Raw genomic sequence first — 15,980 nt, 5'->3', positions numbered from 1 at the left:
GGAAAAGCTGCAAATTATTACTGTACATAAGTCGTGCAGACTCCAACGGTAATTTTTTCCTTGAATTAAAATGGTTATACGAATAATTGCCAAAGTTCATTTTCCTCGTACTGTTATAATCATTTAGGCAAAGTAGATGGGTAAGCAGGTGGGGCCCAAACTACTGAGATGGCTATCTGAATCCATTAGGAAAAACTGGATAATCAATTTTCTTTTTTTTCTGAATTATAGCCATTAGCTGATTTCCACATGGCATTCTAAGCCTTTCTTTCAAAAATCCTTTGATAACACAAGGCAAGAGCTCTCGTGGAAAAGAGAGGGTTAGTTTTACAGAGGCTGAGAATAACTTGCATAGAGGACGCCAGCAAGTCATGGCTATTCCTCAAAACTCCTGGGCAAAATTTTCTGACTTCGTACATTGTCATCCGGTTATTTAGAGAATGGGAAGGAAAAAAGGAGCTAACGATCTTTTTCTCCCTAGTCTGGTCACATCCAAAGTGCAAAGGTCTAAAAGCCAGCTTGACCCGACTTAGCTGTGTGGCCTTGGAAAAACTTGGGCCTCATTTTCCCCATCTGAACCCAAAGGGATTGTGTCTAGAAGACAGCTATGACCTACGGTGACCCCAGCAGCAGGGTGTGCAAAGGCTTATCTGCTCCATCACGTTCTGCAGTTTTGGAAATTTTTAGATGGAAAATTTCTTCTCCTAGGGCCATCTAGTCCTTAGTATTCCATGCTCAGGGAGCAGTTCATAGAGTAACGTTATTAGCCCATCAAAACTCTCATTTGTGAGGGATGCCGGATAATAAAAATCATTGGCATCTGCGGAAGCGTGAGTGAAACAGCGATGAGCTATCTTCAGTTGGGGGTACAGGACAGAAGGTCCTCCATATCATTTGGTCCTTCTCAGCACAGCAAACCAAAGATCCCTCCCTCTTCCTCCTACCTGCCCACCACACATACACACTGCTCCACACCGTGACAAAGAGCAATAGACAGTTTGGAGACCTGGAGGTCTCTTTAGCACCTGAAAGCTGCCATTCAGACCCTCTATCAGGAACCCATGGAAGCTTTTTGTAGTGAGACCTGTGGGACTGATCATGGTCTCCTGTTTCTCCAGTTGTAACTCTCCCTTCTCACCTCCACGGCCCATCAGAAAAGGAATGCCCACGTGTGTTTAGCTAGACTCTCAACAACCAGTGAGGATACCACCCTCTCTTACTTTGTTTTACCAGAGAGGAGCCTGCAACAATCCATCACCTTCCCCCTTCCCCTAGGCACTTTCATTCCATTTTGACAGGAGCCAATTCAGAGCCGAGTCTTTCCCTTCAGAACCTCCTTCCAGACCCCACAGGAAATCACTACACACCAAAGAGTGCACACACCCCAATGCTTCACATACACACACACACACACACACAAACACACTTTTAGACTCTTCCCCATAATAATTCTTTACTTGATCAATAAAGGCACCAAGGGCTTCCCTGATGGCGCAGTGGTTGAGAGTCCGCCTGCCGATGCAGGGGACATGGGTTCGTGCCCCGGTCCTGGAAGATCCCACGGGCCACGGAGCAGCTAGGCCCGTGAGCCATGGCCGCTGAGCCTGCACGTCTGGAGCCTCTGCTCCGCAACGGGAGAGGCCACAAGAGTGAGAGGCCCACGTACCGCAAAAATAAATAAATAAATAAATAATAAATAAATAAAGGCACCAAACTCACAGGGATAGAAATATACAGATTTCTCAATTTCCTGACCGTGATGGGTTCTCTAAATACCACTTCTTAGTCACAGCTCCACATCCTTTTAGAGGAACATCCCCAAATGCCCTACTCTAACTTCCCAATTCCTTCCCCTCGCTTCCCCCATCTCATCTCAAGAATCAGAAAGAATTTCTACCAGTTACCTCACCCTGAATATTAAATCATTCATCACCACACAGACATGCACACACACATACATCCCAAGAAAAAAAGAGCTGAATTTTATTTACTATGTGTTTGTGTAATTTTGTGGTTTGTTGTTCATGGGTTTTTTTGTCTGTGTTTAACCAATTCACAAGGGCATCTGACTGAAAGAGATGAGCACAAGTCCAGGCACACTTGCACACATACATCTGTAGCCGTAAGAGAGCACACAGTTTAGGTATATACCTCATCACCCCCGCTGCTGCTCCCTTTCTCTGAAGGATGGGCTGGCAATCAAGGCAGAGCACAGTCCACAGAAAGCAGCCACAGCCCTGGTAACTGGTTGCTGTACTGATGTTAATGGAGTTCAAAAGCAAATGACGGCCCAGCTCTTTTGCAGGATCAGATTTGCTAGTTAATTAGCAATCAAGGTCTCCCTGAGGCAGTCATCCCTAAGACCTTGGGGCAAGAAGTAACCACCCTGACCCCTGGGGCACTGAATGTCTCTGCTGCAGTGAGGACACTCCCTGTGCCTGGTAGCAGAACAAGACTGACACAAAGTGTAGATGATAAAGAGCAAAAAAAAAATGATCCTGGTACCCCAGAAGAGCCCCATCTCTCCCAATGACCCCTAATCTCATCCACTGATCTGTGTTTGAAGGAAATAACTGAAAATGTTTTCAAAATAGTTTCTTCTTTTCCTGCCTCTAGGAGGGGTACCCTTAAGCTTTTTTGTGTTAAAGAGACCCTTTGGCCATCCGGTACCTCCTAGGGTACCTCTCTTGGAATTACACTTTTTTTAGAATTATATATATATATATATATATTTTTTTTTTTTTTTTTTTTTTTTCGGTACGCGGGCCTCTCACTGTTGTGGCCTCTCCCGTTGCAGAGCACAGGCTCCAGACGCGCAGGCTCAGCGGCCATGGCTCAGGGGTGCAGCCGCTCCACGGAATGTGGGATCTTCCCGGACCGGGGCACGAACCCGTGTCCCCTGCATTGGCAGGCGGACTCTCAACCACTGCGCCACCAGGGAAGCCCTTAGAATTACATTTTTAAATGCATGAGACAAAATACAAAATAAGCATACAAAAGAAACCAATTTCGTTGAATTACAGTTACTACAATACTTTTTAAATTGTAGTAATGTATGTTGTATTAACTAACAAATCTAGCAGCTGGTCTAATAGCTACTGCAGTTTCAAAATAGTGTAAACAGTATTTAGAGATTATCTTCAACATATAAAAGTATCCGTGACCTCTCTTGGAATAAAAGTCTTAGGTACTGCTCACACTACTGTGATTTGTGGCCTAACTTTATATTTTGAAAGACATACTAAATGTCAGTATTTCAGCAAAGAAAAAAACATAAACACTTTCCCCTTCCAAGTTCACCTGCTCTCTGAATTAAATGCACAAACCCCAGGTTAAGAACTCCAGTCTATTGCTAGGCAGACCCTCCCTCAAAGTAGGGCAGTGTCCTTGCCTGGGTGCCACTCCAAGTGATGTCAGTAATCCATGAACCCATTATTGCCAGTCCCAAGGAAATAAATACCAAAACTGAGGATAAATATTTAGAAGCTTCTATTGCCACTTGTCATGGTAACTTATGTCCATTGACCCTAATAATTAAAAACTGGAGTTTGTGTTTGTGTATATATATGTTTTTCAATTTTCTTTTTCTAGTAATTTATTTTTATTTTAAATTTACAAAAGTCTCAGTCTGTGACATAATGGAAATTTTTGTTTTTACAAAAACCTGATTTTTTACCACGGATCATTTTAAAAGCTCTGCTCAACTACTGTTATTCCTGGTCATTTGCTTTTATGGATCAGTGAAAATTCAAGAAAAACTTAGGCCAAGGGACCTAAATTTATAACCTGTGTATCACTGAGAAAAACTAAACAAATAACTAAATAAATAATGATCTATTATCATTATTTCATTGTGGACACAGACTATTAAAATGGAATGAATTTATCTTTTTGAAAAGTTCACTTTCTTGTCCTTATTTTTCTCATTTCATCGACCAACAGAGAAGGAAGCTCAGCTCAGTGCTCTGTGATGACCTAGATGGGTGGGACTGGGGGGGGGGCAGTGGGAGGGAGGTCCAAGAGGGAGGAGACATAGGTATACATAGAGCTGATTCACTTCATTGTACAGCAGAAACTAACACAACATTGTAAAGCAATTATACTCCAATAAAAAATTAAATAAATAAATAAAAAGGGAGTTTGCGATTGACATGTACACACTGCTATATTTAAAATGGATAACCAACAAGGACCTACTGTATAGCACAGGGAACCCTGCTCAGTATTCTGTAACAACCTAATTGGGGAAAGAATTCGAAAAAGAATAGGTACATGTATATACATAACTGAATCACTTTGTTGTACACCTGAAACTAACACAACATTGTTAACCAACTGTACTCCATATAAAACAAAACATTAAAAGAAAAAAAAGAAATGTTGGGAACCAGTAAGACCTGCAGACCAGGTCTGATATACTGCATTTGTTTGGCATCACAATGACAAAGAATTTTGAACTAAAAGAGGAAGAAAAGGAAAACTAAGGTGTACGGAGGCCTGTTGGGTACTGACGCCTTTTGCCGACATTATCTCATCAATATTCACAACGGCCTGACAGCTGCAAGGGTCTGAACTGCCATGCGGATACTTGTCCACTCTGCATCAGAGCCCACGCAGACCGTTTAGTATTAGCCCGAACGAATTTCAAAGATTACCACGTACAGCCCCCTCATTTTACAGACGGGGAGCCTCGGATCTAGCAATTTTGTGAGGTTTGCATTAGTCTAATAACGGAATGTAGTACGTGAGTGTTAACATTTAAAAAAGAAAAAATTTTGGCAGCTATATACTTTGCTCAAGGCCCTGTACTACTCACTGACTCTATGATGTTGCCTGACTAGAGCTTTTGAAAAGTGTAGCCACTGGATTTAAAAAAGAGATGATTCAGGACAGACCAATGTACAGAACTGTGATGCTGAGAGTGGTTTGTGACCCTGGTGACACAGCCTTACTTGAGCCTGAGGAGGTCAGGAAAACATGTCTGTCTGGGAGCCATGGGGGCCATGCAACTATGAGAACTAGTAATGTGAGGACAAAGCCTCCTCCTCAGAACTCTCCAGCCAAGCCCCTTCCCCAGACCCTGTGGCCCCATGTCTGGATCACGCAGGAGCTCGGGGGCCTCCTCCCTCCTTCCAACCCCTGAAAATATGATAACCACTTCCTAAACACAAGTCAATTCAATGTTTAGTTATTATACGTGTGCTATAAACAAGCATCTATCAGAATAGCAATGACAGCAATATTTATGGAACACTGATATGGCCCATGCATTATGTTAAATGAGTCACAGGCATGATTTCAATTTCTCCTCATAATTACACTATGAGGCAGTGACTGTTATCACCCCAGTTTTACAGCTGAGAACCCTGAGGCACAAAGAGCGACTGCCCGAAAGCTGTGTAACTAACAAGAAGTGAAACCAGAATGCAAGCGCCGGCAGTCTGGTCGAGCCTACGCTGGAACACAAACGTGAGTGCTGCCTCCGTAACCCCACAGCCCAGAGCATGTAAGAAGTCAAATGGCTACGCTACAAAAGACAAGGCAGCACTGCCAAATGTCATTGGAAAAAGAACACTCCCATTTGGGAGGGACAGGAAAGAAAGAAATTAAAGGCCAAGATAGATGGGGGTGGGAAAGCAGGAGAGACGTTAAGATTTTGGGGGCTAAGGGATCAGCATAAGCAAGGCACAGAGGTAAGAAAGAATGGGACCTGCTTCAGAAACTGCAGCAGAAAGACGAGGGAAGACAGTTGTGGGAAAGTCAGGAACATTATTGGAAAAGTACCCTAGAGTCGCCGCATCACCGAGATTCTGTTAAGAAGAAGACTTCCACCAGCAACAGGGACCCATTGCAGGCTGTCATCAACATGAAATAGATTTCTGAGCCTAGGATTTCTCTGCCTAGGACTCAACGTGCAGGATTATCTGTCTCTGTGAGTCTTTACTCAGAATATTACTTCTTCCCACACCTCCAAACAGAACAAGACATATCCATAGGGAACACTGAGAGCTGTACAAGCTGCATGTCCACTGGAGTGGCCCCAAAGTATGGAACTCTGCCACCCTGAGATCCCCCATGGGCATTCCCTGAAGATCAAAGAGCCAGTGGATCACAGTCAATCCTGGGCAAGAACACCCGTCTCTCCCTGTGCAACTTTCCCAAAACAAAACTTTACTCAGGCTTCTCTTCTAAAACCTAAAATAGCCATGGTCTAGTTCTCACGATAAATCACACTTTTCTCTCTTTAAGGCCCTCGCTGTCATTTTGACTCCACTACTCCAGTGTTTTTCACTATGCACCAGTCAACTTGGCTCATGGCTGCTTCTGCATTTTTGCCTGAGGGCAGCCCTCCACCAGGGTTGTGTCTACATCCTCTTGTCCTCTGTTTTCTGTGAAAACCCCTCTCCTATTGCAAAGCCAAGTTTAAAATCCACTTGGTCATGAAATTTTCTCCAAACACTCAATTCACATTGACGTTTCCTCTTTTCTGAACTACTGAAGTAATAGTACATTCAAGAATAGTGTTCTGTCTTATGGGTGAACATACCCCAAAGTGCTCAGGGGAAAGCTAGCCTCTCATCAAGTCCCTGCTGGCTGAGTTCCCTCAGAGTCTCCCCAAAGCCAGACACACGTGAGGAGCCTATTCTGACCTCCTGAGTGGAGAAGGGACAGCTGAGCCCCAGTGTGTGTTCTCCATCCTCCTAGCATTGAACATGGCAATGGATTCTCCCTTTTTGGAATAAAATCCTTATGAAAAGATACTCATCGGTCTGGATTTTACCAGCAATGGACTGTGGGTGGGTTAGATAATCCTGAAAGTATTCCTAAATAAGCTTATTAAAATCTGAAACAGGTAGATGTAACATTGAAATCAAGTTAAATCATCTCTTGGACACTGTTTCCATGTTAAGTCTTCAGCTGGTGGTTTAGTAGTCCCCTGCATGGTGTCATAGAAAGAGCATGGGGTTTGGAAACAAACTAGCTGGGGTCTGAATATTGGATTCTCTGCTTACTTTCCACAGACCTTGGGCAGTCATTTCAATGCTCTGAAGCTCAATTGCCCTCTCTGTACATTAGGGGTGAGAATATGTGTGACATATATTATTTTGTGCCTAAGCTGAGATAATGAGTCCCTGATATCCAGTGTCCGTTTCCCAGTCCCTCCCTAACTTGTCTTTTCTGAAAATAAAGTCAAATAAAACCCAGCAAGCAGTCGCATTAGCTTAAATTCTGTTAACAACTCCTCCTTCAGTTCATCCACCCCCAGAAAGAGCCTCACTAGCCTGGGCCGGAGGAGGTGTTCTCTTGCATCCATGGACCACCGACAGACAAGGGCGGAGCATCAGTGCCTCCCACGGGGAACCACAGGCTGAGGGGGAAAAGCAGCCCAGCCCATGACTTTGTTCTCCATGGCTCCTTAACATTCCTTCTTCCCCCATCTCTCCCCACCCCACCCCACTCCCAAGCACATGCCATCTCCACACCTTCTTGTTACAAAGCATCTCTCACAGCCTCCACAGCCTACAAAACTGTATAAATTGTACCTCTTTCTTTTTATCGCAACCGAGTTCCTTCTTTCATTCCCAAAATAAGCTCTTCACATCAGACGCTATCTGGCAACGGAGAAGTTGCTTAGAGTGAGAGTGATTTCCCTGCCCAGAAATGTTCAAAGAAAGGTGAAAATAAAAGAGACTTATAATGGGCATTACAACATTTCCTTCTCTTGTGAAATACCTATTATTCAGCAGTTTTACACGACCTTTCATCCTTTCCTACCTCACCCTCACAGACAGGAATACGTGCAAACACTGGTGTGAGTCCAAGGAGAGAGTTATTAGGAATAATATATTACTTAGTATTCACCTGTTAGTAATAAAACTTTATATTTGTATAATACATTGCAGTTTTCAGAGCACTTTAATCTGTATTATCTCTCTGATCACACAAAGAAATAGAGCAGGAATTTTTAATCTCCATGTATAATGAGGAAACAAACTAAGAAAAATGACTTGCTAAAGGTCACTCAAATACTGGCCAAGTCGAACTAGTGCTAACTTAGTTTCAATCTAGTAATCCAGCGTTCACAGAGTCTGAAGTCGGTAAATCCAGAAATTGCTTTTTCAGACTAAATACTTGTTCATTCATTCAACAGATTCAAAGTTCACTCTCCACCACGTATCCCAAAGAGGAAAGCTCAGATCCCATCCATTGTCAAATGCTACCATCCTCCCCTCACCGATGGATACTTAAGTCCAAAGCTTGTCCTAGAGATTTCTACCATTTCCTCCATGGCTCCCCTACCCCACGTCCAGGGAACTGGCCCAATCCTGTAAGGGACCCCAATACAGTCCTAACTCACCAGTTACAGCTGACTGGACCAGCACTGGACAGCTGATCCAACCTGGTCCAATTGGATTCTCTCTCCCGGAAATTAGGATTTGAGACACAGAGTCTGAATCATATTCAGGCTGTGGGATCATGTCATGTTACTCAGAGGCAGAAATTAAGGTTTTACTGAAAATACCTGTTTCCCCAAAGGAGAACAGGATAGACATATGGAAAGAAGCAGGAGTAAGAGATTATTCAAACCCAAAGAAGAAAAAGTAAAGAGACTAGCTACCAGTATTTTTCCTATTTCTGTTAAGACCAATACACAACAGAATTTCAGGTGATTCTCCTGCTTCTTCACCAAAATACTACTTCTACAATTACTACCACCACTGCTTCTACTACTAACCACCATCATCACCACCATCATCACCACCACCACCATCACCATCACCACTATCACCATCAACACCACCATTATCACCATCACCACCACCACCATCACCACCACCATCACCACCACCATCACCACCACCACCACCACCACCACCACCATCACCACCACCATCACCACCACCACCATTACCACCACCACCACCACCATTATCACCACCACCACCACCATTATCACCATCACCACCGCCACCATCACCGCCATCATCACCACCATTACCACCGCCACCATCACTACCACCATCATCACCATCACCACCACCATCACCACCATCACCATCACCACCACCATCACCACCATCACCATCAACATCATCCCTTCCTGCAGCCATGTACTGTGAGTTTCTATACCTGGCAACCAAATAGTCTCTGATGGCCCTGCTATGGCAGGCTCTCATTGTCTCCCTCTGTCCAGTGTAAATACTTTCAACAGAAATTTCTAACCACTCCAGTCCAACCTACAAGCAACATATTGGCAACACTTTGCTGACTTCTACAACCACTTGCAATTGTAGGACCTTCAAATCCCCACAAAGTCCCTCTGAATTATATGGCCTCCCTATAGAATTGTGCCTTTTAGTTCAGGAATACATGTAATCTAGGGGTATGTGGTGACACACTGAGAGGTACATAACACATCTTCTTGGAAAATCAACTTTAGTCAAAGTCCTTGGAGAGGAATAGGCAATTTGAATCAATATTTGGAATTATGAAAAATATGGCAGTATAAAGTAATGGCATGCATAATTTTTTTCAACATAAAACACTGAATTTACAGAAATTTTCCTGTGAGCTTGCTTCCCCCAGGTCCCCACCCCAGGGGAAACTGTGAAAAGAAAGCCATAGGGAAAGTCTTAAAGGCGCCAATAATGTCTCACAGCCACACACAGGCTCTGGCTGTCGTTGTTGCCCTCTTCTCTGGCTTGGCCTCCCTCCCCCACACACTCCCTCGCCATCCGCTCTCTGGGAATCTCCGTGTCACACCATCTCCCCTGTCTCTGCTAGACAGTGACCCTCGAAGTGTCCCTGCTGCTCCGTGCTCTCTTCCTTTCGCCATTACAGAGAAACAGAACAGGGCTGATGTCATCCAGCGTCTCACAGCTCTATCAGCTTTTACTTAAAACCTCCTCTTCCATAATTCATATTAGTGGACAAAATAAAGCTCAGAAAGGGGCCTGAGCACCTTCTAAAGCAATCCCTACCCACAGGTCCCTGCTGGGGAAAGTGACCCAGGTATGTCCCTAATCACAAGACTCCGTGCTGGCACCTGTGCTGACTGGACCTGGGCCGGGCACTAACCCAAGACAGCCAGACTGGCATCTCCAGACACCGCCCGCCGTGTGAGCACCAGACAACCCAGATTCTCCTTCTGAATGGAACGCAGAGAATCTGCAGCAGGATCGGTTAGTTGCAAGAGCAAAACTGAAAGGTAGAGAAACAGAAATAAGAGCTGTGTGAGACCATCTTTACCCTCATCTCCCCTGGCGTGACCTCTCTGCCCTCCTCCCTCTGACAGTTCAAAATGGACAGGATATGCTTTAAATGCAGGAAGCAGAGACGTCCTTCCTTTTGTTTCCTCTCTTGCGCTTCCTGTTTTCTGCCTCTTCGTGACAAACGAACCTAGACACAGGGCAGGCTGCCTTTCCCTCTGTCCACTTCCTTGCTTCACATCCCCAGATGGGCAAATGGACTCAGAGCCCTTCTCACAGGCAAGTTATCAGTTAGTCATTGCGTTCAGCTTCCAGTCACAGTGGCCCAAGCATTGTGACTTAAAGACAGAAAGATATTACCTTTCTCACTTTCTCTGCTCTCTCTGGAGCACAGTAGTCACTGGTGTGGTTTCACAAACTCAGAAACTTAGGATTGAGATTCTCTTGGCTTTTCGCTCATGGTTGGAGCTCCAACCGTAACATCTTAGTTCAGGCACAGAAAGAAGAAAAGGAGACAAGGGCTTTCTAAAAAATCCCACCCAATGTCTTCTTCTTGTGTCTCATTGGCTACTCTTATCTGAAGGAAAGATGGGAAATGCAGTTTATTTTTAGTTAATATTGACATACCCAATAACACAGGGGTTCTGTTGGCAATGAAAAGGAGAGAACTAATAGTCTGCAGGCAATTAGCAATAACTACCATGAACAGAATGGCAAGTTGGATGCGTGGATTCTGCCTAGGTCTGCTGCATGCTCCAAACCAAGTTGTACCAGAGTTCCACCTTGGGAGCTTTCAGACGCTGGTCTAGCTTTCGATAAAGTAACACACACCCTACACCCCATTTCCCTGCTGCTCCTCTCATGTAATCGGAGTGATTGGCAGAGCTGGATTTGGGAATTCCCGGGACTCTTGGCTACATGCCATCTAAAAGCATCAACATCCTAACTCCTCACTTAGTAACCTTGGCCAAGATATCTAACTAACCTTCCTGAAACTCCATTTTGTCATCAGTAAAATGGAAGTATCACTACACTCTTCACACAGCAACTCTGAGATTAAAGGACATTCAGCCTGCCATAGCATGATAAATGGTGTCTAAAATTTCCCTTCTGTGACATACGCGTCACATTATTGCAGGAGTAAATCAATGACTGGGGTGAGCCTGCACGGAGAGCAGGCCAGGAATTCCAGGTCTCACAGTGGCCTGGCGCCACCTCGTGGCAGCTGTTGAGTAATGATAGGAAGATTCTGGATCCCAAGCTGGCTTTGACTTGGGAAAATGGGAGGGATTACACGACTCTTCAGTTCGATTATCTGGGGAGTTCGGAGACACAAGACTCATCCGCAGGTGCCATGCTTCCTAAGAGCAACTTACCTGTTCTTTCCCACTGGTCTCAGACAACCCTCTGAGGCAGGAGATAGACAGGCCCCAGGCTGAGCAGCTGGAGTCTGTCCCCTGTGGACAGATAGTCCAAGATAAATATAATGGCAGGAGCAGGGAGGACCTGAGTGCCACCCAGATAAAAGATAAAGAGACCACATATTTCCATTCTTGAGGTCAAGGAGACTTACCCAACTACACAGGAGCAGAAAGGCTCCTCGGGGGCCAAAAAGGGAGGGGGCGCCACCCCATAATAGGTGGTGTCAACCTTCCCATAGGCCTCTGTGCTGGAATCCATCTTGGCTAAGAGATGCACAGGCACACAGGGGAGGACCCGGAGTTAAACCAAATACGGACTCAGAGCCAGGCAAAGCGAGATGATTGGCCAGAGGAAACCCAGAAGAAATGCCCACATAAGTGATTCAAACCACCACGGAGGCGCGACTCTCTCTCTGAGCCAGCCCGTGTGCGCCTATTCACAGGTACTTTTTTCCTCCTAATAAACACTTTACTTGTTTCACTACTTTCCATTTCTTTGCTGAAATTTATTTCTACAAAGCAGACAAGCCAGGGACTTCTCACTGGCCACTGGCCCTCATGGTCCAGTGGCTAGGATTCAGCGCTCTCACTGCTGTGGCCTGACTTCAATCTCTGGTCAGGGAACTGAGACCTTGCTTCAAGCCACTGCAGGCCGAGGCCACCCAAGATCACCTCCATAACTGTCTAACCACAGGGTAAGAACTGAAGCCAGTCCCTAGGTAGGAATGGGGGCAGGTGCCAGACGAGAAGAAGCCAATCATGGATCACTTTATATTATAATTCTCACAGAAGTGAAAGAAACAGTCTTGGTCAGGAGCCCAGCCCCTCCAGTCTCACCTGCTACAAGGCAGCACTGGCCTCGTCTCACCCATCAGAGCACAGGGCTTCTTCCTACCCTGGCACCTTCCTGGGGGCAATATCCTCCATCGTCACCATGGCCCTACTTCAGAACAACACCATCCCAGTCATCTGTTTCCTGTCAGCTGTCTGTCCCGTTAACATTAAATTGTTTCTTTCAGTTACCTCTCTTATCTCAAGTCGTTTACCTTACTTTCCCATCTAAATTAAAATGATCTCTCTCCCTGAGGAATACATGCTTTCACGTATAAACTGCCATTTCTTCACAATTCCTGTTGTCTTGGCTTCCTTTCTCAAGGCCTCATGGGACTTCCCTGCTGTCTCTCCCCCTCCACCCCTTTGCTTTGCATCTAGATAATTAAGTAGGTGAGGGAGAGTGAGGTTGCAGGGACTGAGGAATCTCAGCTCAGTGATGTTCAAACAGGAAGCTCACTTTGTTCTCAGAAAAGTACATACTTTCTTACAATAGCCAAGATATGAAAGCAACCTAAGTGCCCATCAACACATGAATGGATAAAGAAGATGTGATGTGTGTGTGTGTGTATATATATATATAGAGAGAGAGAGTGTGTGTGTGTGTGAAATACTACTCAGACATAAAAAAAGAATGAAATTTTGCAATTTGCAACAACATAGATGGACCTGGAGAGTATTCTGCTTAGCGAAATAAGTCAGAGAACAACAAATATTGTATGTTTTCACTTACATGTGAAACCTATATATATTTGGTGAGAACATTTAAGTTTTACTCTCTAAGCAAATTTTATTAATACAATTCAATGTTATACATTGTATGTTATACACTGGATCCTCAGACTTTATTTGTACCCTTTTACCAACCTCTCCTTATTTCTCCCACCTCCCAACCATTGGCAATCACTGTTTTACTCTTTGTTTCTATGTTTGACTCTTTTTCTCGTATTCCACATACAGTAGAAGTGATACCACGCACTATTTGTCTTTCTCTGTCCGGCTTATTTCACTTCGCACAATGTCCTCATGGTCCATCCATGTTGTCGCAAATCACAGGACTCCCTTTTTCTCATGCCTGAATAATATTCCACCGTATCCATTCATCCATTAACGGACCCTTGGGTTGTTGCCGTATCTTGGCTATTGTGAATAATGCTGCAACGAACATGGCAATGAGGACATATCTTTGAGATCCTTTTGCATTCCCTTTGGATATATACCCAGAAGAGGAACTGCTGGATCATATGATAGTTCTATAACTAGCATTTATTGATTGGACGTCATGTGCCAAGCATAATCCCAGTCATGTTACATGTGTCAATTCGGGTCATCCTCCCAACCCTCTGAGGTAGCCATTATTTTGTTCGTCATCTCTATTTCATATGAGATGAGCGAAGAGGGTTCAATAACTTGCCAAGTTCTCACAGAGAGGAAGCAGCAGAGCCAGGCCTTGACCTGAAAGAGCCTGGCTCTAGAGCCCACACTCTGAACACAGAGCGCCCTTCAGAGGAGGACATCTCAGAAGGGACAGAGGCTCTGATTATGTACACAGGACCCTCTAGGCCACTGTGAAAACTTGGCTGATACGGTGAAGGAGATGGGGGGCCCTGAAAGGTTTGAACAGAGCAATGACATGATCTTAGTTATATGTTAACAGGATCGCTATTGCTGCTTTGTAGAAAGTGGGTATGGGAGGGAGGGTGGGAAGCAGACAGAGCAGTTGTAAGGCTTCGGCAATGATCCAGGCCAGATACCCACCCCCTACCCCTTCATAGCAAGATGCTGGCCTTGTTCATGTTAATACTCCTCTTGCCAAGCACAGTACCTGGCATAATAATGATGGTTGAATGAAATCTTTGGCAATGGCAGTCATACTAGTCATACAGGGGAGGAACCATGCACTTGTCCATATTAAAAACATAGTCTATGATCAGTCACCCTCAGGGGTGATAGAAGGCATGCAAATGGAGAGAGGCACCATCTCAAAGCCTAGTTCACAGAGAATATATGCTTTGTCTGCTGCCAGTTTCCTTAAAACCCATAAGCAAATCCTGCTCTCCTCTCCACTCATGTGGGTCCAGATGGGCATGCAAAACTGGGCTTGGGAAATCAAGACCTTGTCTTATTTGCATCCCTCATGCCAGGCCATGGTCCTCTGGGAAGGCTGTTGTTACAGAAACACCTGGGTTTATTCAAAGCTTCTGCATCACCCAAGAGATAGAACCATCACTCTTCTACTCTTATGATGAGCCTTTGTGTGTATCCAAGAGATATTCTAAAGCAACAATATCCCTCTAAGTTTACTGTCAGAACGTTTTATGCACTCACTCTGGGATAGCTCTAGAGCAAGAGCTGGATGTCTTGTAAAGGAAAGGTCGTGGCTCAGAATGTACACTTACCCTTCTCTGCTGGGCGGTGTTTGAGTCTTAGATTAGCCAAGTAAGAAGAGACATCATGGTGACTCTGACTGCCACTGTAACTGTGCCCTATGAAGTCAGGAATGCATTTCTGTTCTTTTCAGTCCTGGAGTTTGCAGTAGGGATCCTGGTCAATGCCTTCATTTTCTTGATGAATTTTTGGGTCGTGGTGAGGAGGTGGCCACTGAGCAACTGTGATCTTGTCCTGCTGAATCTCAGCCTCACCTGGCTTTTCCTGCACGGGCTGCTCTTTCTGGATGTCATCCAGCTTACCCACTTCCAGTGGATAAAAGACCCTCTGGGCCTCTGCTACCAGACCATCCTCATGCTCTGGATGCTCGTAAATCAAGCTGGCCTCTGGCTCACCACTTGCCTTAGTCTCCTCTACTGCTCCAGGACTGTCCATTTCTTTCACACCTTCCTCCTCCACTTGGCAAGCTGGATCTCCAGGAAGATCCTCCAGATGCTCCTGGGTGCTACTTTTTCCTCCTGTGTCTGCACTGTTCTCTATTTGTGGGACTTTTTCAATAGATCTCACTTCTCAGTTGCAACCATGCTACTCATGAATAACAATACTCAATTGAGAAACTGAGAAAACTCAATTTCTATCATTCCTTCCTCTTCTGCAGCCTGGGGTCCACCCCTTCTTTCTTGCTTTTTCTGGTTTCTTCTGGGGTGCTGATTGTCTCCCTGGGGAGGCACATGAGGACAAGGAGGGCCAAAACCAGAGACTCTCGGGACCCCAGCCTGGAGGCCCACATCAAAGCACTCGGGTCTCGTCTCTTTCTTCTACCTGTATATGGTATCCTTCTGCGCTGGCTTCATCTCGGTGCCTTTGCTGATGCTGTGGCACAACAAGATCGGGGTCATGGTCTGTGCAGGGATACCGGCAGCCTGCCCCTCGGGGCACACAGTCATCCTGATCTCAGGCAATGCCAAGCTGAAGAGAGCCGTGGAGACCATTCTGCTCCGGGCTCAGAGCAGCCTAAAGGTAAGGGCGGACCGCAAGGCAGATCCCAGGATGCCAGATCTATGTTGAGAGTGGACACGAAACGGGCTCTTCATAACTATGCCTCTGATTGTTCATAAAGCCTTCAGAA

The 15,980-nt window shown here is 45.1% G+C and overlaps 2 protein-coding genes across 3 annotated transcripts in view; one reads left to right on the top strand and one right to left on the bottom strand.

Annotated features, from left to right (window-relative positions):
- Positions 1 to 15,980, bottom strand: part of MGAM (maltase-glucoamylase) — a 139,518-nt gene that overhangs the window by 92,514 nt on the left and 31,024 nt on the right. The gene's annotated exons all lie outside the window — the stretch shown is intronic.
- On the top strand, positions 14,918 to 15,919 carry TAS2R38 (taste 2 receptor member 38). Its single transcript, XM_067745571.1, is given in 3 exon segments — positions 14,918 to 15,461; positions 15,464 to 15,650; positions 15,652 to 15,919. Coding segments are annotated over 3 exon segments (999 nt in total).

This window comes from Pseudorca crassidens, chromosome 8 (genome assembly GCF_039906515.1).
Source record: "Pseudorca crassidens isolate mPseCra1 chromosome 8, mPseCra1.hap1, whole genome shotgun sequence".
NCBI classification, from domain to species: domain Eukaryota; kingdom Metazoa; phylum Chordata; class Mammalia; order Artiodactyla; family Delphinidae; genus Pseudorca; species Pseudorca crassidens.
Note: the sequence above shows the minus strand (reverse complement) of the source record. Positions and strands in the feature narration are given on the sequence as shown.